The sequence below is a fragment of the Rhagoletis zephyria genome, unplaced genomic scaffold (assembly GCF_001687245.7).
Source record: "Rhagoletis zephyria isolate East Lansing unplaced genomic scaffold, Rhagoletis_zephyria_1.1 Rzeph_scaffold_00765, whole genome shotgun sequence".
In the NCBI taxonomy this organism is placed as follows: Eukaryota; Metazoa; Arthropoda; class Insecta; order Diptera; family Tephritidae; genus Rhagoletis; species Rhagoletis zephyria.
Window position 1 is genome coordinate 148708 of NW_016157849.1, and position 25107 is coordinate 173814.

The following is a 25107-nucleotide window of genomic DNA, read 5'->3' on the forward strand; positions in this document are numbered from 1 at the left end:
GGAAAGAGAAAGAAGCAGTACACGTTGCGCGTAACCGTCGCCCGTACACGATTCTGAGTTTTCATTTACATGGCGCTCTCATAAGTTTGATCATGTCAGCTGACACGTTAACGTACGTTTACGTCGGTGAGTGTGGGCACTTTAACGTCCAACAGTAGATAAGAGAATTATTTCGAACATAATAAGTTTTGTAGTCGATAAAAAAAAATATCCATAAAAGACAACAAAGCAATAATGATTTGTACAAGTATTGTTTCGAGGCAAAAATTAATTTTAGAACGTGCCTCATAGGTATAGTATCTATTCTTTGTGTGCTCATTGTGCTGTGTTCGGCTCATTTGCCCAATGCGGCTCAGGAGTCGTAATTACGTTCCTACAATAACATGTGAGTGTGTATTTACATATACCTACATATGTACATTGTAAATAGGTTTTAGTACTTTTTGAGTGTGAATGCACTTTAAAAAACAGGGTGGTACATAAATATATTTGGTTTTGGGTTGTTTATATGAGGGTTTCCGGCCGTTGAGTTTAAAGAAAAAATCGTGGTATTTTATTGTAATGCAAAAATTAATTTATATAGGCAAACGTTTGCTTCTGACTTTGATTTAAATATTTCAGCTGATTTCAGCTCGCATTGATGCGGTTTGTGGTGAGACGCTTGTCCACTGGGGTGAACGATAGTTCTCGGCAATAGAGTCACTGTGCCATCGCAAGTTCGACACTGAAGTTGTTATAGACATCAGATGGCCAAACTTATTTATTGCCCTGCCTCGTCCATCGCATTTGACGGATGACGTACCTTAGATGAGATGTCTGTTGCCTTAACCGTGTACCTTAAGCTCTATGGAGTTAGTAAACTTGAAGACCTTTCCAGTAGGGCTAAGAGTTCTATACGGATATCCGAATAGTGTGTTGACACGGATTCACTATTCGGTGGTAACATTCGAGTACCTTGCATGCCACAGAGACCTTTGATTCCGACACGCCAAGATCTTAGACGAAGAATATGGCATTAATTTATGTACACGGTGGCTAAAACGTAAATAGGGAAGAGACGTTCTGGCATAGCTTACTACCTAAACAAAACTTTGTACATCAAAATTTCAAATTTTTATAAAAATTCGACGAATTTCAACAAATGTTCATCAAAATTATAAACTTTTTTTCCGAAATTTTACAGGAGACGAAGAAAACTCACAATTTTCTTTAAGTATTTTCAAAATCTTTGAATACATTATTTTGCATGTTTAAAGCAAAGAAAACTCCTTACCAATAAGAGGGATTCGATATTTATTAAAAGATTTCTTAAAAAAAATGATTTTCCGGTACCTCTTTTGGAATTAGCAAATTTTCCTTTCATTGGATATAAATGAGAAAAAAAAACAAGTGCCATAATCCTTTTTTTTAAATCCCTTTATGAATATATGAGCTTTCATATAAAGTGGACTTGGCAGCTTTTCAATCTAAGCTAGCGATATATGTATGTTCGAAATTCTTTTTGTATGAAGAATATGGGCAACACTTTCCTAAAAAACAAAATTGCCTTAAATCAGCGGTATAATAAAATGGAATGGGCTACAAAACTGCTAACCGAGAATGTTTATAAGAAATCTAATGAAAAAGCTCAAAAATTTTATGATGTTTTGTGGAATTTTGGTAAAAGTTGTACTAAGTTTGAAATTTTGACTTACATGGTTTTTGTTAGATAACGAGCTAAAAGTTAAAAAAACTACGAAAGGGAAATAACCAAAGAATGCTAAAATATCTCTTCCGAATTTATATTTTCGCCATTGTAGGTAAGCCATTGCTCACCCTGTACGGTACAATCATTTTAATGAAAACTACACAAGTCGCTTTTCCGCGGGCGTATGTATGTACTGCGATCAGTGTTGCCGCGAATCTTTTTAGTGGTAGCCAAATTCCTTTTAAAAAAGGGCTAAAAAAGAGCCAAAAAAGTCGTTGTGGCTAAAAATGGTAGTTAAAATTTTTTAATTACATATATTATATATATAAGTATACACGCAAACATTTTCAGTAAGTAATCGTATAGAAAGACAACCCAGCCAGCAAGAAAATGTACATTTTACGAATATTATGTTTTACGATGGATTCTCGATCGGCGAAAAGTTAGAAAGAGGCTCGTAAACGATAAAACAAAAATAAAAATAAAAGAACGGGGCTTGTAATAATTTGGTAGCACAAGAAAAAATTTTCATTCTGTTGGAAATTTTTTTTGAACCACAATATTTTATAATATATAATATTCGCATACGAATGCTTTTTGGATCCGTTTACGACTGTTCGTAGCGAAAAAGTACTCGAAAACGAATCATAGACGGCTATCATAAACGACTTTTTAGCCGGTTTTTGTTCGAGAAAATATTCAGTTACGAGCTCGTTTACAATGATTTTGCTGGCTGGGAATGTACTCTGGAAGAAAGCTAATAATTTATCCAACCAAAAACCTTTTTGTGTGAAAGGGGAAATATGCGGGGGGACACCAGCTTGCTGGCTCCATCAAATGATTGTACCATCAGGCTCGAAGCTTATAACTTACCAGCATACTGGTACAATATCCATTTCTTTACAAATAAGGTCCAGTAGCTCGTTTCTGTAACAATTCTCTACCCAGGCGAATTAAGATATGAATTCGCCACCCTGTTCTCTACTGCTAATGAGTAGTAGAGAATGACGTATATTCTCTACTAGTAGAGAAATAATCGGTAGAGAAAAGTTATAGAAACGAGCTACAGGAAAGATCGAAATGATTAGAGCCGAAATTTCATAATTTTTCTACCATTTTGTTAAACATTGTTTTTTTTATTCACAACTGCAATATCGTGAACTTTAATCTTCCACAAATACGGCTTTGCCTCATGTAGTGCAAGAAATCTCCGTCACAATAATTTTTACTTAGAAAAATTAGCTAATTTCACTATTCACGACACCAGCATGCTTGTACAATCATAAAATTTTCGAATATGTAATTTTTGAAGTTACACCAGCAGCTCGTACAATCACACCGCAAGAACATACACGTTGAATCGACTTCAGGGGCCATTTAACAAATTAAGCATATTAAGGGCCGTAGACTTATATATTTTAAGCTATAGTTAAATCGTTAATTTATAAGTTAACCGCTTTTATAGTATGTATGTATAAAAACGTAAGGAACATACAATACATATATNTACACCAGCAGCTCGTACAATCACACCGCAAGAACATACACGTTGAATCGACTTCAGGGGCCATTTAACAAATTAAGCATATTAAGGGCCGTAGACTTATATATTTTAAGCTATAGTTAAATCGTTAATTTATAAGTTAACCGCTTTTATAGTATGTATGTATAAAAACGTAAGGAACATACAATACATATATGTATATATATCAGTGTTTCTTAGCTTAAAAATTCATCTCTTACATAAATGAAAAAAAATGAGATCAAATTAAGCGTATATGTATGTATGTACAACTTTTACATGCCATGGATGAATAAATTCTCCAAAGGGCTAGGGGCAATTTTAAATTTGTGTGGCCAAAAAAAGTATGTGGTAGCCAAATCTAGCCACCAAAGGTCTAAAACGGCAACACTGACTGCGATAAACATGTACTTAAGTATTTAAGTAAAAAGCTGCAACAAATACAACTGCAACACGATGAAGATCGAGGCAAAAGAAAAACACTGCTCGCTTTTGGTTTGTGTGGGCAAAAATCAGCCGACAAACTCAATGACTTTTCCTACATCATACAGCAAGTCAAGGCGAAATTATGCACATGCATGCAAACATACATACATAAATACATACGTACAAACACATATATATATGCATTTATACATCCATAAATAAATACTTGCTTATACGAGACTATCTACAGATTTACAAGTGGGTATGTTCTTGTTGTTATTTTTGTAGTTGATGCTGTTGGGCATATTTCGCCTGCTTCGCTTGACGTTTCTACATGGCGTTTGCCGCGCGGCTGGCCAGCATTTTCCACACTCGTACGCGCGCACACACAAACACATGCAGACTAAATAGATTTTCACTTTATTTTTGAGTTATTTTTCCCGCAGATTCTACTAAAACACGATCGGCTATTAGCTGAGTAGCTATGTGGATGGAACGTATGATGTAGGCGCGCATTTGAAACCGCTATGGGTATGTGTGTGTGTGTGTTGTAGGAAAAAAGGAAAACTGCGGGAGCATCTAAAATCGGCTGAGATGTCGAGCGGCAGGCTGCGCGTCTGTCTGTTGGCGCTTTAGTACTTCTTCTTTTTTTGGAGCTCATGTGTCTTGCTCGTTTTCGCCGCAGGCGTGTGCATGGGCGTAAACGCTTTATGAGATTGTACAATGCCGCTAGCACAATAGAGGTGTCCTGTTCTGAATGAGTTTTTTGGTTTTAGTTTTTTTTTTTTTTTGGGGGAATTTTGTCGGGTTTTTCGAACTGGCGTTTTTGTTCAAATTTTATTTTATTTCTTTCTGTTTCCATTTATTTGTTCTCCTTGCTGTGGGCAAATTCATCTAGAACGTTTGCACTTTGTCTAGGCTTTTCATTGCGTTTCCAATATTCGCCGCTGGTGTTGTCTGCTATGGATTGGCTTTTCGACAACTTAAAAAAAGTAAAAGCAGCAAAAGCGTTGATCGCTTATATTTGTTGCTATCCATTTAACAACACGCTCTGAGTATGCGGGTACATGGGCATGCACACTAACATACATACTGCGCACCGGCAGTCGTAAAATCTCGTTATTGGAGGGATTCTAATAGCACAGTTTTCTTTTAGTCCGATTGGAAAAAAATTAGCTTAATGAATTTTTGCCTTCTCTTGTGAGGAGCTTGGTATAAACTTTTCCTCATAAAGGTTTGATAAATCAAGACCTTTGATTAGTCTCTCGACAAGAAAGAATATAAGTAGAAAATATTATATATACTACTTACTATGTACATCACTCCCATAGCACCCCAAGGAATTCATCACCGATAAAATTACTCCATCTTTCCTGTTGTTGTCGTCGTCGTCGTCGTCGCCGTTGTCGATGTAGCGGAACTACTAAGCCCCGCCTATTTCGGTTCATCCTTCAATCATTTTCGTTAAGCTCAACTAACGGTAGGCCCAGGAAACGGGCAGTTTAAACAGAGTCGGACTAAAGGGAGAGGTGTGTTAGTTGGGTGGGATTGTGCTGGCACGCGAAATGGTGGTTGGTGTCGTGTGTGTCTCCACATTCCGGACCTCATTGGGGATATTGGCGTCGAGCCTGGACAGATAGCTGTTGAGGCAGCTATAGCGCCCAGACCGTAACTGGGCCAGGGTAACGCGGGCCTCTCTTGGCAGTTGAAGCTCCAAATCTGACAAAGGTGGTGATTGGGCTCCGATCATGGCATTCATAGGCCGGTATTCGTGTTAGGACGTGATCGACTCCCTATGAATTCCGCTGACCGCTCGTCGGTTCCTCGTCGGGTGCAATGTGAGTCTGGACCGCGTCCTTGTAGATTATTAGGTGCCCCCGACGTGCCTGGGCAGAGGCTGCTCCTCTAGAAAGGGTCTGTTAGGCTATCAAAGGTTACACCTAAACATTTTGGATTGTTCACTGTCGGAATTGGTGTGCCATCGACGTTCTCCCCAACTGAAGCTTATTGCGGTGAAGAAGCGAGAAAGGCTGGAAAGATAGCCATTTACTTTTGAGCAGATGTCCTACGTTCCTCTTATTATCCGGACGACATGCCGTTATAACGCTAAGAAATCCGCGCTAGCAAATCTTTCAATTAGTATTTCGAAGGGCAGAAAAGAGCTGCCAGATTTGTCTTAAGAAAAAATGTTATCTATCGAAAGGCTGTGGTGAGTTACAGTTGCCAGAATTTCAAATGAATCAATAGATGTTTCGCTTTAGTAGCGCTGCCCAGGCGCGCTCATTCCTACAAACATCGAGCCAAAGCTATAGATTGATTTTCCCCTCGACTACTAAAGGGGTCGTAAACCCCCAAAAAATGATTGCAAGCTACCAAACCAAGTCTTTTATATGTAGCATCTATGTTTACATACACCTAATTTCTATAAGCATATCCACATAAATACATACATACACACACATGCACATATGTATGTACATTAAGGTGGTCCAAAAACAGTAAAGTTAGAATTGTAATGCGCACACCCCCTAGGATTGTTCTATATCGAAAAAAAGTATACCCCTATTTTTTATTTTGAAATAAAACAAGTAAGAAAGTCTAAGTTCGGGCGGAGCCGAACATTAAATACCCGGCGCAATTATTAAATATATGTTTTCCACCTTTCCGAAAGCTACCGCTACACGATAAGCCGGGGTGTATAAATTTTAAGTAAATTAGCGTCCTTAAATTTCGAAATATTGCAGTTTCAAGCATTTCTGAAATATACCGTTATATGGGAGGTAGGCGTGGTTATTGTCCTATTTTGCCCATTTTCAATACCATCCGTCCTACGCCCGAAAGAAGTGCACGTACCAAGTTTCGTTAAGATATCTCAATTTTTACTAGAGTTGTCGTGTGCACAGACGGACGGACAGACGGACGGACGGACGGACGGACGGACAGACAGTCACCGCTTAATCGATTTCTTTTTTCATTCTGATCATTTATGTATACATTTGTCTATATCTATCTCGATTCGTTTTGCCTGTTACAAACAACCGTTATGTGAACAAAGTTATAATACCCTTGTGCACAAGTGCGGGTATAAAAATATTTAGAGGTCGCTCAAAGCGCTCAAAATTTTCCATGTATTTTATATGGGGAAAAAACAACTTCTCATAGAAATGGTATAGAAATGCCTTTTTGAACCACCCTAATGTACATTATCCACAATATTTCGACTAGCTTATACTAGACAATTTGTTCGTTTTCGCCGTCAAAGATCGTCGCTCATACGAATTTCCTTTGCCTTGTGCCGCACATTTCGTTTGGTTTCATTCAGAATAGATGAAAATTATGATTTTTTGATTCCATTTTATTTCGTATGCGATATAAAGCAAGTTGAAACGACACTGCAAAGAAGAAATTGCGGAGTAGAAGTAAAACAAGAGCGAAGGAAAAAAAATCGAACATAAAATTAAATGAAAGCAATGTATAATATAGTAGATTCATAAATTTGTTTGTGAAATGTGAATTGGAAAATTTGCTCATAGCGGCGGCAAAATAATTGCACGCCAGCAGCGTTCGAATACTCGTCAGTAGTGACTTGAATTTTTTTTTACACCGTGTTTTTTCTGTATATACGGATATATATATATATATATTTTTTTTTTTTTTTGAAAAATATTAAGCATGCATGTTTAAATGTTGCTGTTGCTGTCGCCACGGCTGTTGCTGAAAACTCAGACGAGCGAAGACGAATGTGTTTCATGTGTTTTGGACTGTGCAGCAAATTTTAATTGAATTATATTGAACACGAAAAGCGTACAAATCGTCCGCATTATTTTGCAGCAATATTCAATACGCAGCTATTGACGAAAGGCAATTTTTGTAATTAAAAAATTCGGTTATAATTTTTTTGTTTGCGCGAATAAACTGGGTATGGAAAAAATATTGAAACCATATGATAAGTTTGATGAAGAGTAAAAAAGTTAAAAAAAAAAAAACTGGAGGGCAACAAGAAACGTGCCGCAAGGTGTGAAATTCCGAAAGTTGTGCCGGAAAAATTTGTATAGGAAAAACAAAACGAACTACATAAGTAAAATTGATTGAGCAAAACGACTCGCATATTTGGAGAGCAAAAATACATAAAACAAAGTGTGGCAACGGAAACATGTATAAAAAATACACTTTTGAATGTTTGTATGTGTGTGATTTATATTAAAAATTACTATAATAAATCAGTCAGCAACTTGTGTCAAAATAAATGAATTTGAAAAACACAACATTAAGTATGGCTAATTGAGTTGACAAAATAATTAAAAAGAAAACCAATAGTGAATTGTGATATAAAATATATCTTTAAAAGCGTAGAGGCTGAGTTAATCGTCTATATCTTTTATACATAATCAATAAACACAAAAAGTTATATTATTTAATTTACTGGCAAATAATATAACCGGGCTAATTTCAGCGAAAATCTCAGACGTCAATGCAGGAAATACTCTAACATACAAAACATATAACGCAACACGAAATTGTTTATGTAATCTAAATAAGCGTACAACAACAAAGCAAACATCACACTTATTTTCAGGAAGAATTCTATGCTAGATTTTGTGCGCGAGTATTTTAAAATTAGAAGTTCAAATTCTGTGAACAACACGCATAAGTGCAGAAAGGCTAAAGGGAAGCAGACAAAAGAATAAGCAAAAACAAATAGCAAACAACAAAACAAAAAAATATGAAATTAGTGAAAAAATAAAGAAAAACAAGTTTTTGCGATTATATGTGTGTGTCGGTGTGTGTTTGTGTAGTTGAAGTAAAATCTAGTGATTTAGTGTCGGGGTTTTGAAAGCTTTTTTTAATTTAATTTTTATATTTTATGTGTTTATCTTATATAATTTTCAGCAATTGAATATCTTTATTTAAAACCCACAAAGTTGTATGTATATTCAAAGTCGGAAACTAAATACATACATACGAGTATAAAAGTAGTTAAAAAATTACCGCTAACAAAATCAAAAATTATTTACTTAGCAACTCAATTCATAAAGTGCTTTAAAACCGAAGTTTGTGCAATATGTCGGAAGTAGAAGCCACCAACACCTCCTCTAGCGCTGAGGAGAAGCAGGAGCCAAAGACCGTCACTCAAACGGTCGACGATGATGAGGAAATGAAGGAGGAGGTTTCTGCCGAGACGGAGAAAATGGTTACCGAGGCCATCGATGAGGACGGCGATGTGGTCGAAGAGACCACAGAGGTGACCCGTAAGACCATTAAGCGTACCATGAAAATTACTGAGGTGAGTGATAATTTTTTACTGTTTTGTGTGCACATTAGGTTAAGTTATGATGGCTGTCCCAAGAGGGTCTCACTTACACATAAATTGAATTTTCCATTGTACTACGCCGTTTGTAAAATTCCTTGAATGGCAACTACTGGTAATCTGTGTTAGGGTAAGAGATGCACTGGGTGCTTAAGTCAAAGTTCCGCGGGCAGCTGATATCCACACCGGAGAGTTTTTCGAGAGTATTCATGAAGTGCGCGCCGATATTTTCAAACCTTAGACTAGCGAATGCCAGGCAACTGAGTAGGAAGTGCTGGGATGATTGCACCTCGTCCTCCAAATAGATACAGCGGTAGGGATTCGTCGCACCGCATGGCTTCCTAAGGAATGGTGTACAGTCAGTACGATATTAACAATCGAGAACTAGCGCTTACATCCCTTGAGCGCCTGCAGTCAACAACCGGCCAGAACGAGCTTGCAGATTAAATTTTTGGGGGTTTAAGTCAGCGATCACTGAGCCGACTGTAAGCCTATATGTCCCGGAGTTAGTCACAAGTTGGCAAGGAAACTTCTTTTCTCTCGCATCCAGCTCTGAAATTTCCACAGATGTCACTGTACTCTGGCCGTTTAATTAGGAGATAATCCGAGGCAGTTGTGAGATACTTCAGGCATTCCCCGATCAATTTTGACCATACCAAAAGCGATCCTTGCGCCCTAATTGCCGCCTGGATATCCGAGTAGATATTTAACCTTATAATCGGTAATGCACTTGTGTGTAGCTAATCGGATGCTTCTTCAATAACTTCCACCCCTGCAAAAAAGCTGTACAAATTTGGCAGCCTGAATATGAAATTTATTTAGAGCACCTGTTAGAAAACACTTCATCAGTTCGCAGCCAGCCTCGGAACGCTTCGATCCATTTCTTCTGGTAGGAAATCGAAGGTTTCAAGAATGGAGGGATGTGTGTGAAGAAGAATTCGTTCGAAGCCAGCCTCGGAATACTCCGATCCATTTATTCCGGCAAGAAATCGAAGGTTTAAAAATTCTAGTACGCCGAGTTGAATGAAAAGCTAGAGCCTTTTATCCTAATAGCAGAGCGAAATGCGACAGCTTTGCTCACAATGCCAACGTAGCACTGAGGATAGTATTTAGCTCTATATTAGAAGTGGTTCCAGAGCGCTCCGTTGTGAGAGTAGACTTTTATCTACCAGACAATGACTCCATATAACATCATTACCTAGATTTTGGTTTAATATAGCCAATATATCACTTTTTGAGGGGGGGGGGGGGGGGGGGGGNGGGGGGGGGGGGGGGGGGGGGGGGCACAGAATATTTATAGAAGTAAAGGCCGCTAATTCCTTTTTTTGATCGCTCTTTAATATTTGGTTTCCACTACAATTTTATGTCAAGGATAACGCAAGGACTTGACCCAGTCTGAGAGCATAAGGTAAACGATGATCAAGGAAGGCACCAACCGCTATGTCTTTGTTCTTAAGAGACTCCAATGACTTTGATAATTGTAAGCAAGAAAGATTTCACAGATCTTCCCTAAATGTATGAATGCTGAGAGAGGTCTAACCACTCTCGAGAAATCCTCTTTCGATCAGTGGAAAAAATACAGTGTCGAAAGTGAGTGAGAATAAATAATATAAAAAAATATTTTAATATACAACGCTTTTATAAATGGACTAAAAAGAAGAAAATAATATTTCTCAGTCCCATAGATTTTGTATTGATAACTTTTGATTTTAAAATTTTAGCAAAAGTTATTTGTTTAGGCGCGTATGCTAACACCAGGCGCCTAAATACATGCTATGTAGTGCTGCATGTGCAAAAATTTCCTTTATGCAATTTATGAAATTTTTGCACATGCAATTCTCAACTGCCATGTAATTAAACTTTCTTAAGTATTAATTAGATGGACTTCAAAGTATGCTCGGCCTAGTCTGATGCATCCTCCGGATACTGCTTCCGGAGCATTTTGCGGAACCTGCATGGCTTACAAACATGCAGAGGTGGTAAACGAATTTACCATTGGCCACAGTGCCTACCCAACATTTGTGAACCAATAAATAATTTTTCTCAGTCACATCTTATTACTTACCTGACACTTATCTGCCATTTTCTGCGGGCAATCTTTTCACACTATATTCAGTGTTGCCAGGTCTTGGGCATGAGAAAACGTCCCTCTTGGTCTGAAAAAACGTCATTTCCTACCCAAAAACGTCTTTTTCAAATGTACAAAAAATTGTGCTTATTACACTTTTATTGTATACAAAGGTACATATCGTCGATGTTTTTGCGAAACCAACCATCGACCAATTGCAAAACCGTCTATCTTAGGGCACTCGAATTTTACAGGAGAGCAAAAAAAAACGGCTTTTCTTTGAAGGCATTGCCTTGATAGGCAGTGTATTCGTTAGCTATTATTTTACAAATCTCTTGTTTTAATAACGATTTTACGCATAAATCTCGATACCTGGAGTTCAAGGTTACCAAATATCATTTTTGTCACAATGGCGATGTAGGCGGTTTTGCACCTGGTAGATGGGCGGTTTTGCAAAAACATCGACGATATGTACGTAAGGTATATTAAAATGTCATTTCGACAGAGCGCATTTAAAATTCATTGCAAACTGGTTTGAGATCGTTAAAATAAAAATCATTTTATACATACACTAGTGATCAGCTGATTAAGTCATCAACATTTTGATCGATTATGACTGTTTCTCTTTTGTTTATTTAATGTTTATTATTTTTCAATAAAAGCCAAGCTCATTATATAACTATCAAAATATAAATCCATATTTCAAACTTTATGCAAAAATAATAAAATATCCAGGAAGTTTCAGCTAGATTTTCAACTTTTTATTTAGGTTTTTTCTAAATCATCAAATTTCAGGGCAATAATGTGCAAGTTTAAAGATGCTAAATAATCGCGCTGATTTTTAATATTTTTTTCCCTTGTAGACATTTGGTTAGGGGGTCGGTTGTCGAAAATGCTAAATTGCGTTCTGCTTAGAAGGAGCATAGCAATATTTCAGCCTTTTTTGCGTTCATTAAATTTTAAATGAAGTCTTAAGAAAGTCGCCTACTTTTTTCTGACTTTTTATGCTTCAACAGCTTTTTTGATGCTTTTGTGAGCGTGCGCGTTGCAATAGATCGGCTCTTCCTGATTTGGCTTTTAATGTGCAATTGGAAACATTACAATAAGCCTCGTAACCTCAAGTGTTTACACAGCCAGCCTTTGAACATGGGATCCTTAGCCAAAGAATCCAAAAAATGCGCGTACGCTTGGTTTGCATCATTCAAGATTTAGTAACAAAGAAAAATTACTGGGAAGTTAAAAAATGTAATTTTTTGCTCAAAAAACGTCCAAATGACGTTAAAAACGTCAACCTGGCAACGCTGACTATATTAGCCAAATTTCTAAGCCTTCAATCGAACAAAGAATAATAACGGGATCTCTCCCGGGGATAAAACAAATTGCTTTATATTCACAAAAATTAACAAGAAAACACTCGCTGAAACCCGCTATTTTCGTTAAATTTAAATAGAACTTTTGCTTAATAAAATGATAAAAAAATGTTTCAGTTTAAATACATTATTAACTTCTGTATGCGGATCCATCACTACTTTTTAAGAATACAAAGCAGAAATTAAAATATTAACTTAAAACCGTCACGATCTTTCTAGAGAGCGAAAATTTATTTGTAAGCAGCGTTAAAGCGCAGTTAGTCAACGACGTAGCGTAAACGTAGGTTGACGTACGTAGCAGCATATCAAATTTACCGCCATGCGGTGGTCAGTTTTCGTTAACACGCGAATCCCATAAGGTAGATCGTGTCTGCGTCAACCTACGTCTACGTTACGTCGTTGACTGTTTGAGCTTTTAGAATATTCTGTTTGCGGTCAACGTTGAGAGTTCGCTGTGCAAGTTAGAAAAGTGAGGGGAATGGGAAATGTTATTTGGAATGTTCTCCATCGAATGTGACTAAATTTTTAAGTTTCCTTAAAAATTTTGTCAAATTGATTTTTGGTCGCCTTAATCGTTCAAATACCCGCATGTGCGTTGCATCGTTGCTTTAATTTCATCGGATGAAATTAAGCGTGACTTTTCTTGAAATGAAGTGGCCGCATATTTGAGAGAATCTAATAACATATGATAAAACTCTTAAAGCTCTTGGAAAATCTGAAAAACGGTTGGGAATATCGGTATAATTTACTTTTGTGGTTTAAACGTGCGTTCTTTTTCCTCAACTACTGTGCTGTAGTCTGTTTCCTGTGTGGGTATACCCATCGCAGTATATGAATATTATCAATTTCGTGGTAATGTTGGATAAAATTCTGCTATCGGTCTAGAGTGGTCGAAGACACAGTCTCATCCCAATATGTGCCTTCTAGCCAAATATTTTGCATAAGGATTTTAGTTACAATTATGATAGGCGCAAGCCACCCCATCGGATCGAAGAGTTTGGCAATGGCAGATAGTATCGCTCTTTTCGTAACAGTATCACCAATGGCCTTGCTATAAAATAGAAAAGATCCGTATGGGCATTCCATCTTATTACAAGAGCCTTGACTGCGCTGGTATCTTCAAATGCCAAAAAATCTTCACTAAGTAGATCTGTTTTCGGTATGCCATTAAGTATTGGCTGTCGCTATTGGCTGTCCACTTTCGAAGTGGAAAACCGGCTGATTGCAACACTTCTGATATCTCATCTCTGGCTTTTATTGCTGAATCGATAGTGTGTCCACCACATAACACATCGTCGACATACATGCCTTTTTGCAGTATGTTAGAGGCTATTGGATGGGAGCTTTGCATATCGTCAGCTAATTGTAAAAGTGTCCTTATAGCAAGATAAGGAGCACAACTGATACCGAACGTGACAGTCTTTAATTCGTACAGACTGATCGGGTTGTTCGGGTTAGTGCGAAAAATATCCCCGCATACTTAGTATGGTTGTTATGTACCATATGTAATATATGTATGCGGATATATGAATAACGACCGCTTATAATCGATCTCAAAATTGTACTTTATCTGTAGAAATTGTAGGTCTATGTTATGTAGTTTGACTATTGTCAATTAAATCTAATGCTTTGTATTGCATGCGCCCCACGCTGTTCATTTTCAATCTCATAAATGGTTTGTAATAACTTTTGCTAAAATTTCTAAATCAAAAGTTATCAAAACAAATTCTATGGTACTGAGAAATATTATTTTCTTGCTTTTTAGTCCATTTATAAAAGCGTTGTATAATTAAAAAGTTTTTTTTTATATTACTTATTTTCTACTTTTTAGTCTTGTCCGTATAAAATTTTGCAATAGATATTAAAATAATTGAACGATATTAATAATTGGTGCACACACATGCATATACATATGTATGTACATACATACGAACACAAATCAATTTCATTTAAAGAAATGGCTGTGTCGTCCATTTCCGCTGTAGCGTATGTAGTGCATAGGGCGACATCTACCTGTCAACCATACTTTTATAGGATATTTGCAAAGCAAAGGTTTTATAGAAATGAATGGTGACAGGACACACAACATTGCAAGTTGATAGAAGCGTTGTAAAATACAGTGATCGTAGCGTGGCCATGCAGGCGGAATCTTTTCTCTCTCGGGCGGTGTGACATTTCCCATATGAAGCAGCTTAATTAATTCACGGGCTCCCTGAAATTGAATTACTTCATAGAGAGCGGGAGATATGGTTAGACTCACATAAGTATATTGGATTGTATTGAGCCGCTCATTACATTGCCTCGGCCTCAGTATTCGCAGGTACATCAATCATAGATGCAGAGAGGCTTCCATCAAGGGTTCGGATACTGAGATATCCCAAATCTAGCGCGCAACCAAAAATAGGAGTAATTTCTTGTTAATACATTTCGTTACCTTAATATAGAAAGGCCCTATCTGACATCGTCGCTGATTTACAAAAAGTCGTAACTAACTAAAAATCGAAAATTTACGTTTTAATTGATTATGATGCATTTGATCGAATTATGTGGCCTCACATCGTTTTATGCAATAAAAGATTTTAGTTAGTTACGGCTTTGTGCATTTCAGCGACGATGTGAGATAGGGCCTTTCTATATTAAGGCAACGATTTATTTCTCGAGCCGCTTGCTCCTAGATAGGCGCCCGCTTACAGCTGCATCTTAAGATGAACAATCGCTGCACATATCAGTTGAATCTAAAACCGTATACATCGGAGTGTTCCTAATAAATAAATTTCACCCCTCTGCCTTGACCCAAAGATCTTCCAGAGTAGGAATTGGTAACAGTGGAGCAACTGTAATCAATCTATTAAGTATTCATACTCCATTGTTAGGTATCTATTTTCACTGAGCATATGAAACAACATCCAACTGGTAGAATTGCGAATCTGATACATTTTTTTTCCACTCATTGCATCGCAATTGGCTCTTCCTATCTGAAAAAGAGAATAAGGCGGTCAGCGACTGCATGAGTTAGGACCTTTCTATGTATATTAAGGTAACGGTATGTATGTAATTAAATTTTGCTTATAAAATAAAATGTAAAATAAACAAATATTGGGCGGTTGCGATCGACTAAACAATCTTTTACTGCCGACATGATTTACGCGCATAATTTGTTACGTAGCATGCTGCCACTTTTAATGGCGGTATTCGGTGCTTATAAATTTAGCGAAATTTATTGTTGGCTGCAAATACTTTTTACTTTTATTTTCAAAATAAGTATTAGCAAGAGATGAAATGTAGAGGCAATATTTATTATATGGATGTACATATGTATATACATACGTGTGCTTAGTTCCTTATATCTAGCTTGATAAAGAAAAGGCATAGCCAACAGCTAATTTTTTGGCAAACAAGATTATTTGAGAAATTTTGTTCGCTGTTGTAAAATGAAAAAATCTAAATGATCGCATTTCGAATTAAAATTAACAGCTGCTTCTAGGCTAAGTGGTTTACAGTAATCTGGGATGACATAGTTTTGCGGATCTTTTTATATACTTACGTAGTTCCATCTGAAATTTTTTTGGTAGTATAACTTAAATTAACTACGGCTATGTTTCAAAAATTATTGAACGTTTTTATAACGTTTGGTTCACTTCGAATGCCTGTATGTGGCTCAGACGCATATAAGGAGTGAAAGCCAATAAGACTTCAAATTGCCTTTGCATAGTGATGCCTCGCGAAACTATAGCCAACCAGGAGAGACCTATCTGATTTTCAGAAATAAGACTCATTTCAATTACACAGAGGCGATATTGTATCTACCTTAGGTTAATCTAATTGCTCGAGAGGTGACAGTAAATGTTAAGCCCTTTGCTGACGTACATTTTGTTCGCTCACTTGCTAAGAAAGAAATGCGACAAAGCCAGAGCAAAACGGAAAAACTATATCAATAATCAATGCCGTTATATCCATAGCTTGCGTTCGGTTTTAAAAAATTTGGGTGTCAGACGAAGAAGAAGATGGTTAGAAAAAGCTGTGTTTCTGAATTATATTTAGGAGAGGAGGTGTTTAAAAAATCAACTTAATTCGTCAGTTAATTAATATATGCATCAAAAGGTCAGTCGTATGGGGTTTAGTTTGAGCACATTTTTTAAGAGGTTTGCCACCTGTTTGAAAAGTTGAGTTTAATTAACTTATGCACAAGTTATATTTAAGACTTCAATATGAGTGTAAATCGAAAGATTTTTGTTTCTGGATCCTTTCTACACTCTTTCTTCAAATATTTCTCGTATTCCAGCTGCGTTTTGCGTTTAGTTTTTTTCTCACCGTATTTTTACTATATTCGTAATTTTAAATTTTTTAATAAAATTAATTGGTAGTGGTTCATGACTGTATGTGGATTAATAGCATCACACTGAGGATTTGGCAATAACCTTTTTCATCTATTCGAAAACAACACTTACGGGGCAATGTTTATTGTAAGAACAACACTAGGGTGGGAAATAAAGTCAATTGACCTTATTTCCGTTGATCTTGTTACCTGTCACCGTATTTATGTACACTGAGGTAAAAGCACAAAGGTTTTTTCAACCAAGTTATGGTTTGATTTGACTGGGCACAATAGACCTTTTGGTCGCAGTGCATACCTCTATTAATTATCTGTCTATGGTTTGATTTTTTTATGGTTAATAAGCCGATTGTAAGAAATGTAATTCAAGTTGAACATGTGAGAAAAAAAAATCGTATGTATGGCAATGGCTGGACGTGCAGAGGTGCATGCTGTTATTTGTTGGCTTCCAGCAGTATGAATACCGTCAGCGCGATACCTAATTTTAAATTTTTTTCTATTTTTGGTTTTTCTTAATTACGAAAAAGCCTCTGTGAAATGCAAACGACGATGAAAATTGATTCAAGTTGAACATTTGAAGGCAGTTTTATAAAGCGGCCGTAGCTGAGTGTGCAGAGATGGTTGCTCTTATTTGCTCACATTCAGAAGATGCGGCAAGTTATCGTGTGATATCACACCTCTGGATATTTTTCTTTTCTTTCTTCGTAGATAAGCCAGCTAGGATTCAAAACTTGGAAGTCAACATTACTCGGGTAATTCGAGTATTGCTGTAACTGCACATTACATAAGAAAATGGCCCTTTTAATAGAGATTTCTGGAAGGTGCCACACTTACGCGGTTGGAAAACCCGACACCATGGACGGGTTTTAATGAAATTTGCACACGTATCGCTTATAACTAGTGTCCGACCGAGCGTTCGGTTTCGGGTTCAATTACCGACAGTTCGGCCTTGTAGTTCGGGTTGGGATTCGGATAAAATTTGCAGAGTAACTTGACCAACAAGTTGTAAAGAAAATTTTTACACATTATACAAATTTGAATTAAATTTGTTTATTTGGACGTGTCTGTGTTGTTTCTGAAATTTGATTTTAATGGCAAATTCTTTTTTTTTGTCGTTTTAATTTTATATCCTGCCTGCAGTTTTAATTCTTAGTACAGCTTTCGACAAGTTAAATTTTCAAAATTTGCTTGGTATGGTATTGATTACAGGATTCGGGAATTTCACAAGCGATAGTATAATGGGGTGCTTGGAACATCGTTGGAATATCGCTTGGTACATCGAGTGTACTGCCTGAATATGGGTACCGATTTTTCTGGCTACGTAATTATTACTCTAATAAGTTCCAGTGTGGTTCTGTTACGGTTCGAGTTCAGATTCGGCCAAAAAATCGAGTTCGATCAGACACTACTTATATCTCTTATTAACATTTGGAATATTTTTAAAGTTTCAGGGATTGCCATTTGTTTAAAAAGTTTAATCAAATTTTGGCGTTTTAACGTCATGCGGCTTTACTAGTTGTTATTACTATATAAAGAAGGCCTCTACCGCAAATTTCGTGTTACCGTACACTTTTCCATGTCCCGAAATCCCGGGATTATAGCTCCGGGATCCCGAGAAGTATACTGATTCATTTACAAACCTGCCAGGATAACTGACTGTACTCATGGGCGTAGCCAGGTAGGGGCAGGGGGGTGCTCGACCTCCCACCTAACTTTCAAATTTTCCTTATATATATATAAAATAGTACTCTGAAATTCCAGCTTAATAGGGTCGATAGGTGCAAAAAGTTGTGATGAAGTCAAAATCCCGAAAAATCTCGGTATCCTGGGATTAGAATTTGCACATCCCGAAATCCCGGGATTGCTAAAATGCATCGGGATTGAATGCCCTAAAACACATACAACACATATATGAATATGCACATGTATTATCTAGTATTTTTGCCGTATAGTGGACCAAATGAAAAGACAATACTTACACATATATAGGGGATTCACAAGACGTGTTAACCGTCGTAAAATCTTAAGGTTAACATCTTTTTTAATTAAAATGTTTTTAGGGGATTTCTAACTAAACCGAAATTCTTTTAAACTGATAAAGAATATATAATTAGCCAACCCCCCAACCATTTTAACCGCTATTTTACATAAACAAGTGTTAAGCTTAAGATTTTACGACGGTTAACACGTCTTGTGAATCCCCTAATAGTTTCGAATGCATTCACATAGAGCTGAATCAACATTTACACGCTAACGTTTTGATTCCAGCGAAAAAAGTTGTAATAATAATCCAACGCTGTGTCTGTATGCATTTTTATTAAATGTTTCCTTTTATTTTTGTTGCATTCAAAACAAATAAAAACACTTTGTAGCACCCAAAATATTCGCATTTGCCGTTGCTAGTTCTAATTGCAATTAATTATTTTATTTGGTCAAATTGCTAATTATAATTACTCGTACATTTCCGCTACCATTAGAGAACTGATTGTGAGGCCTGCAGCGTCTGTTGGTGGGCATCAGACTGTTTGTGACGGAGGTGGGTTTCCTCACACGCAAAATGCACTACATATATATGTATGTGTTGCCTGTAGATGTACATAAGTGGAGGGTGTGTGCTTGTGTGTAATAGTGCACCAATTCGCACTGTCAAATTCAATATACATATTTCGCAATTTAATTGAAATTAAACTAGCAGTGCGATTGAATGTTATACACTTGCTTGGCTAAGCAATTTTGGGGCAAATGTAAAAATTTTCCGCAATCAAAGTGCTAGCAAGGCTCACAATGATTTCATATTCATATGGACATTAGGGTGCCTCAGCACTGTGTGCGTTTCCACTGGAATTATAAAACTTACTATATTTTAAGACTTCCGCCAAAATATAAAGATTTACGTGAGCTAGACCTACAAAATCTAGTTTTTTACCAATAAAATTAATTTTTAAAAATATTTGTTTATGCAGACCTTTTAATCTGATGTGATATTTTGGAAAATTTGTTTCTAAAAACTTATTTTATGCACAAAAGGCGTGACTTTTGGAGTTATTTTCAATTCAGTCCAGCTCCTGTAAATCTTAACATTTTTCCTAAATATTTTTACGGAAGTCTTAAAATATAATACAATTTCTAATTCCAGTGGAAAAACAGTAACAGTTGTTTTTTTTGTATTTAGAGTGAAGCACCTTAATGTACATATACAAGTATGCATAGTATATTTGTTTTAGTGTGCGTTCACTGGCGAATATTCGTATGAAATTGTGGTTGTTTACAAAACAATCAGCAAAAACAAATGACGTCTAGTGCGTACTGTCAGAATAAATATTACTTGCAGTTGGCTTGCGAAATCAAAATTTCCAACCACCCACTTGAAAGAAGTAACAAAAAAAAAAGAAAAACGTAGAATAAATCAACAAATGCGCAGAAAATTTTGTATGCACATTTTCATAAAAAAGTTGCTGAAAAGCTGAACGCCCACTTGTCATGCGAGTAAGCTTTGAATATTCGATTTATAAGTACAGGCGTTTTATTTGATTTTTCATGAAAGAAACTAATATTGTGGATGATCAGATTTAAAAAAAGAAAATATATGCATATATAATAATAATAATAAAAGCGTTTAGCACGAATTGTGACTAATTTATGAAGTAATGCCCATTTGTATTTAAAATAACAGTTGCTTTGAGAAATTATATCGGTTTATTTTCCGCGTTTATTTAACGGAATTTTCTGAATGCAGTTGACCGCGTGTTTTCTCAGAAGTGAAAAGTGTCCCAAAAGTCAAAGCCAAAAGTGTAATATATTGGAAAAAAACTTACTATTTTTCAGTGGAATTGACATTTGAAGAAAAAACTTAGTGTTATTCATGGTGAAATAATAACAAGGTGTTGTCAGTAGCGACGTGTTTGTTGTAATTTTGACAAGATCGGCATGCTTATTTTCAGTGCTGCCGATCTTAAATTTTTATAATGCTATTAGTTGGGAAATTGTATTTAAAATACTCCATTTTAGTATTTCATTTTATCGTGATTTTTAAAGAACTTGTGTTTTCAGAACGATATTAATATTTAAAATTGCTGGATTTGTATAATTTTTGTCCTCAAAATATAAAATATGAAAGATATCGTAGTTATCAATGGAAAAAGACGTACACAAAAATCGTATGGAAAGGCGATTTTTATATTAAATATCTTTTGCTGCATTGCCATAATATCGAGCCAAATGGACTTCTGATACACTAGAATAGAGCGGCAGCATGGTTTAATTACGACTTCGCTTACATTATCGATATTTATGTGTTTTAATCTATATGTCAGCCGCTGTGGCGTAGTGGTAAGCAGTGCGCGCTCCACTCCGCAGCAGCCGGGTTCAAGCCCTGGTCAAAGCAACATAGCAAAAAATATAGAAAAAAGGTTTTTTCTTAACAGTGGTCGTCCCTCGGCAGGCAATGGCAAACATCCGAGTGTATTACTGCCATGAAAAACAGCTTCTCATAAAAATGCAATCGCCGTTCGGAGTCGGCGTAAAACTGTAGGTCCCTCCGCTTTGTGTGACATCTAGGCGCACGCCGCAAGTCGGAGGAGAAGCTCGGCCAAATGTGTAAGCGCCAATCTATTATTATTATTACTAATCTATTTAAAAAATCATTTACAGTTTCATAGGAAATTGCCTTATTTTACGGCCTGTACTTTTTTAAAAGTTACAATATATGTGCAACCTGTGTGGAGCTTACGATACAAACATATATTCAGGCTTATAAGCCTGTAATTAAACATTTTTCTACATTTAATTTGAAATAGTATGCACGAACGGATTAAAAGTGGTAAATAATTAGTACTTTTTCTACTACTTTAAAATGCGTGACCGGAATAGACCTGCCGAAAANTATTACTGCCATGAAAAACAGCTTCTCATAAAAATGCAATCGCCGTTCGGAGTCGGCGTAAAACTGTAGGTCCCTCCGCTTTGTGTGACATCTAGGCGCACGCCGCAAGTCGGAGGAGAAGCTCGGCCAAATGTGTAAGCGCCAATCTATTATTATTATTACTAATCTATTTAAAAAATCATTTACAGTTTCATAGGAAATTGCCTTATTTTACGGCCTGTACTTTTTTAAAAGTTACAATATATGTGCAACCTGTGTGGAGCTTACGATACAAACATATATTCAGGCTTATAAGCCTGTAATTAAACATTTTTCTACATTTAATTTGAAATAGTATGCACGAACAGATTAAAAGTGGTAAAAATTAGTACTTTCTCTACTACTTTAAAATGCGTGACCGGAATAGACCTGCCGAAAAAGTGAGGTTAAGTTTCTGACAACACCTTGTTATTATTACACCATGAGTGTTATTCATAGTTTTGAAATATAACTCGGGAGAGAAATATATAAAAATTACTGAGATCACTTCCCATTCTACAAACCTAAGGTACCACACTCCAAAATAATGGCTTAAATGGCTGTTTTTTTTGTGTTATGAAAGGGTTAATTATTGACCCCAATATTTCGCTTAATTCACATACAATGATTACGAAAGTCCCGTATTGAGCAAGACTAAATATTCCCAAATTTGAAAGCGTGTCGTAATTACAGTTTAGAAAAAAATTATTAGGAAATTTATATCGCTATGGTGAAAAGTTGCTGAGTCCACTTTTCAAAAAAAATATATCTTGATGCAAGAAGGCAGAGCAACAAAAATGCATAGTGTCCTAATAGACCGAAATATTTGCTATATTTTTAACCTGACACGCCGCATATTTGCTAAGTCGAAAATAGGTGCAGTACATGTGATAAGTCCCAAAGAATACAAAAACGTTGCCTCAGCGTTGCGTAATTCGTAGCAGTTCGATATTCTGACTAAGAGCTACTTTTCACTATGTCATATTTTGACTACAAAATTTGTCGGTATATTTTGACCTAACTTTATCTGCTTTATCCATACCTTCACCGATTATACTATGAGCGAAAACTGACAGATAGCCGATTTAGCACTGCTTGTAGACGACTGAAGACCAATTCTGATCTAAATCAATCAACAGATCGTTTTTTGATAACATTTGACAATTTGTTTTCACATTTTTGACGACAAATGCCATTGAATTTGAAACAGTGAAAACCAGTCTTAAGAAATGCCCTGAAATTGCAATACCGAGGGATACCATGCATCCGAGGTTCAGTTCTACAAAACTGATCTGAGTAATAAGAAAAACATTATAACCTGGTTAACTCATAGCTCATTGACTTAATTGGCTAAATTTAAAAAAGCTTTTTGGGAAAACGATACTAAAGTTTAAAATTGATCTGTCCTTCAAGCACAAAATTTGTGTTTAAAGGGCAGGTAAATTTTAAAACCTACTTGAGAAAACGGCGCTCTCAATTTTTTTTATTTTTCATGGAAACACCATAGAGGTTTTGGATTTACTATATATGTATATGGTTAGAGGGAGTAAGAACAGAAAAATATGTTTTAAATTTTTTCATCAATAAAGCTTTCTCAAACACTTTAAATTTGGTACCAATCTTGTAAAATCTCTTTTGATTTCAATATTTTTACTTTTCGCTATTCAGATAGGTGAAAACTAAACTAAATATATTTATAAATCTAACTTTTCTCACATATTTTTAGTTCAATACCCGTATTGTAATATTTAATTTATCTTATCAATTTATTTTAATTAAATTTTTGAAACATCTGGGAACCTTCCTTAAAATTGTTTGCGGCTATACGCCTTCTTAAATCTGTCTGCAAACCAAACTTGACAAGGGATGACGGAAATTCGTTCCAAAATAAATCATCTTACCACCCTGTCGGAAAAATCAATCAACACCAACACACTGATACCCAATTGTAATTTTTAGTTTATTTTATAAATTTTCTAAATCCCAATTTTTTTCTTTTTAAACCATCCGTGTATTATAGCGAAAGAAAATTTTTATTCGGTCCAGCCGTTTTCTGAGATTTTTGCTGCCAAAAAACTAGTTTAACATTTGTAAACAGAGGGGAGCAGAAATGAGTACACGTTAATTTTTTTATAAGATTTGCAAGGTTCTTAAAGTTACAATTTTTGGAGCACCGTGGTATTGTAAATGTATATTGTAGCCGTCTAAAATAGCATTTCCAATTTTGTTATTTTTTTTTTAATTTGATAGAAATTAATATTTTTTAGAGAAGGCTTAAAGCATTTAATTTTCCTTTGGTGAGTTGCCAAGAGAAAATGCTAATGCAATAAAATAATATATATATAATTTTTTTGGGAATAATAAGAATGTTTTTAAGCATTTTGCTTTTAGTACTTCTTTTAGTAATACTGATATTTTATTTTGGTATATATGTATGTAAAGTATGTTTGTATGTATGTATGTAATATGTACTTCATTAAAAAATCACAAAATATAATTTTGCAAAAAAAAACAAAATTCAAGGTCAAGTTCATCTACCTTCCTTACTGTGCGAATGACCCACTAATTATAAATTTATTTATTTGCCTAATAAATCAGGACTTTGAGTTTGTCTAAAATCATTGTTTATTATTATTAAGCGCACATTATACGACAAATGTCATTGAACTTCGATATAAAAACAAGTGCGTAAAATATCTAGCGAGAGAATTCAGAAACTAAAAATGGAAAATGGTCTTTGAAGCTCACCATAAACACATCCACCAAAAATAAAAGCAGAGTTAGAAATACCTCTTAGTTAAAGGTAGTATTCTGCTATAATGTACTATGGATCTTAACGCAGTCATATTACTTTACTAATATATTTACACAATGTGTGTGAGCTTCTCCTCTGAGCTGTGGCATGCTCCTTGATGTTGTCACACAAAGGTGAAAGACCTACAGTTTTACGCCGATTCCGAACGCCGATTGTATTTTTATGAGAAACTGTTTGCCATTGCCTGCGGAGGGACGATCTGGACACCAGCCAAAAGTTCGATCTTACAGCAATTAGGGTCGGTCTTAATGTCGGCGTCAGTGTTGCCACACATGGCATTTTTCCTGCTAAAACTGGTAAGTTTTTGAAGTGAAACTTCTTTAACGGCGGTTGGTTAGTTAAGAGTAACTTGGCAAATTCAACGGAAATGGTTGGAGGTGAAACAAATGCTTCTTCAGTGTGTGCACATGGTATTAGTTTAACAAAAACTTTCTAATAAAATGTTAAAGAATAAGACTTAGATAAATACCAATATAAGAATGAAAGCAAAGGTTAGTACGTACATAGATAAAGAAAAGGATAAAGACAAAGGTAAAGATTAAAACGAAATTAAAGATGAGTAAAGATAAAGGCAAAAATGAAGACCAAAGTAAAATTAAACACTTGTATAAGAGCAAAGGTGGAGGGGATTGTGTAGATGAAGAAAATGATAAACATAAAGCATAATTATGGTTGATA

The 25107-nt window shown here is 35.9% G+C and overlaps 1 protein-coding gene across 1 annotated transcript; it reads left to right on the forward strand.

Moving 5' to 3' along the window:
* The first annotated feature begins 6935 nt into the window (after positions 1-6935).
* LOC108361461 (tropomodulin) lies at positions 6936-10709 on the forward strand. Its single transcript, XM_017614081.1, has 3 exons — positions 6936-7107; positions 8526-8919; positions 10683-10709. Exons 2-3 carry the CDS (start codon positions 8698-8700, stop codon positions 10707-10709), a joined length of 249 nt encoding a protein of 82 aa, XP_017469570.1. The 5' UTR covers positions 6936-7107; positions 8526-8697.
* The last annotated feature ends 14398 nt before the right edge of the window (positions 10710-25107 follow it).

Bases quoted from the DNA above. Each gene is read 5' to 3' on its own strand.
- LOC108361461 (XM_017614081.1), top strand. From the start codon at position 8,698: ATGTCGGAAGTAGAAGCCACCAACACCTCCTCTAGCGCTGAGGAGAAG. The intron at 8,920-10,682 runs GTGAGTGATAAT...TTATTTGTTTAG, and splicing joins GTACCATGAAAATTACTGAG to GCGCGTATGCTAACACCAGG.